At 44.8% G+C, this 1,621-nt stretch overlaps 1 protein-coding gene across 1 annotated transcript; it reads left to right on the top strand.

Annotated features, from left to right (window-relative positions):
* Positions 1-621: 621 nt before the first annotated feature.
* Positions 622-1,086, top strand: LOC127749398 (uncharacterized protein F54H12.2-like). The gene has a single exon (XM_052267412.1). The coding sequence runs from the start codon at positions 622-624 to the stop codon at positions 1,084-1,086; it is 465 nt and encodes a 154-aa protein (XP_052123372.1).
* The last annotated feature ends 535 nt before the right edge of the window (positions 1,087-1,621 follow it).

Raw genomic sequence — 1,621 nt, 5'->3', positions numbered from 1 at the left:
GATGGCTCAGATATTAAAGCAGCCGACCAAAGCGATGCTGCACCAGTTAATTATGCTCTCCATGCTATGTGGTCCCAAATAGACGTCAGTCTGAATGAAACTGTCATCTCTCAGTCTAGTATGACTTACCCCTATCGGGCATACATTGAGGCAAAACTAAATTATAGCAAACATGCGAAAGAATCGCATATGCAACAACGACTCTGGTACGATGACACACCCGGTTACTTTGACTCACTTGCCGTGGGTGAAAATATGGGTCTCGCATGGCGCCGTGCGCGGACTAAAAACAGCAAAGTGTTTGAAATGTACGGACCCCTTCACATCGACATAGCGAACTCAGACCGCCTACTTCTTAACAATGTTACGTTGAGGGTGAAGCTCACTCGGAGTCGTGACGCATTTGTTCTCATGTCCACCAAAGGCACAGAAAAACTTAAGCTCTTGGACCTCAAACTGGTCGTTCGTAAAGTGACCATTTCTCCCTCTGTGCTGCTTCCACACGCACAAGTTTTGGAAAAAGCTCACGCCAAGTACCCCCTTACGCGAGTCGATATTAAAACAATTACAGTCGCACAAGGCTTAAGAGACAAAACAGTACATAATCTCTTTCTTAATCAAATGCCAACGAGGATTCTTCTAGGTCTGACTTCCAACGCTGCATTCAATGGAGATTATAAACTCAATCCGTTCAATTTCCAAGATTTTAACCTCAATCACTTGCAATTGAAAAAAGATGGAGAAAATGTGCCATCACAGCCACTGACTCCAGATTTTTCTAATGATCTCTATGTTGAGGCCTACAATACGTTGTTCAGTGGTACGGGTATTCATTGGAAAGACGACGGGAACAATATCAGCTATGGCGACTATGCTAAAGGCACGACCCTCTATGCTTTCGATCTGACACCCGATCTCTCAGCTAGTCAGCCACATTGGAACTTGCAAAGACATGGTTCCCTGCGCCTTGATCTCCGGTTCGCTGAACCACTGCCCGTTGCTATAAATTGCGTGGTCTACGCAGAATTTCAGAATTTGATTGAAATCGACAAAGACCGTAACGTCATTGTAGACTACGACGTCTAAAAAATGGACGGACTTACTCTTGACACTCTAATGCGCCGCGATAAACATGTCTCTCCTCTGTTTGAGGGCGTGTTTGCCGCCGATACTCTGCCACGCGCCCTTCACAAGCGCCCTGCTCTTCTCATTTGCAATACAGACCCCATATCCAAGCCAGGACAACACTGGGTAGCGTTTTACATTGATAAACACGGCGTAGGCGAATACTGGGACTCGTACGGTTTTCCGCCCCTTGTGGCGCATCACAAAAGATTTCTCAATAGACTCTGTAAAAAATGGGCATATAATCACACGAGTCTACAGGCTATCGATTCTATGGTGTGTGGAGAATACTGCGTACTGTACCTTGTACACAGAGCTCACGGATATTCCCTGCATTCCTTTGTTCATAAATTGTTTACATCGAACCCAGTTAAAAACGACGAGATAGTGCGAAAACTTTTCAAACACATGTTTGGAAAGAAACGCACGTGTGTTATTCCAGGGTCGCAAACTTGTTGCGAACGTAAAAAATAAAATCCCTTAACAACAATGTGAC

The sequence above is a fragment of the Frankliniella occidentalis genome, unplaced genomic scaffold, assembly GCF_000697945.3.
Source record: "Frankliniella occidentalis isolate FOCC.00 unplaced genomic scaffold, Focc_3.1 Scaffold51, whole genome shotgun sequence".
Taxonomy (NCBI): domain Eukaryota; kingdom Metazoa; phylum Arthropoda; class Insecta; order Thysanoptera; family Thripidae; genus Frankliniella; species Frankliniella occidentalis.
The sequence above is the reverse complement of the archived record's forward strand: the minus strand, read 5'-3'. Positions and strand labels throughout refer to the sequence as shown.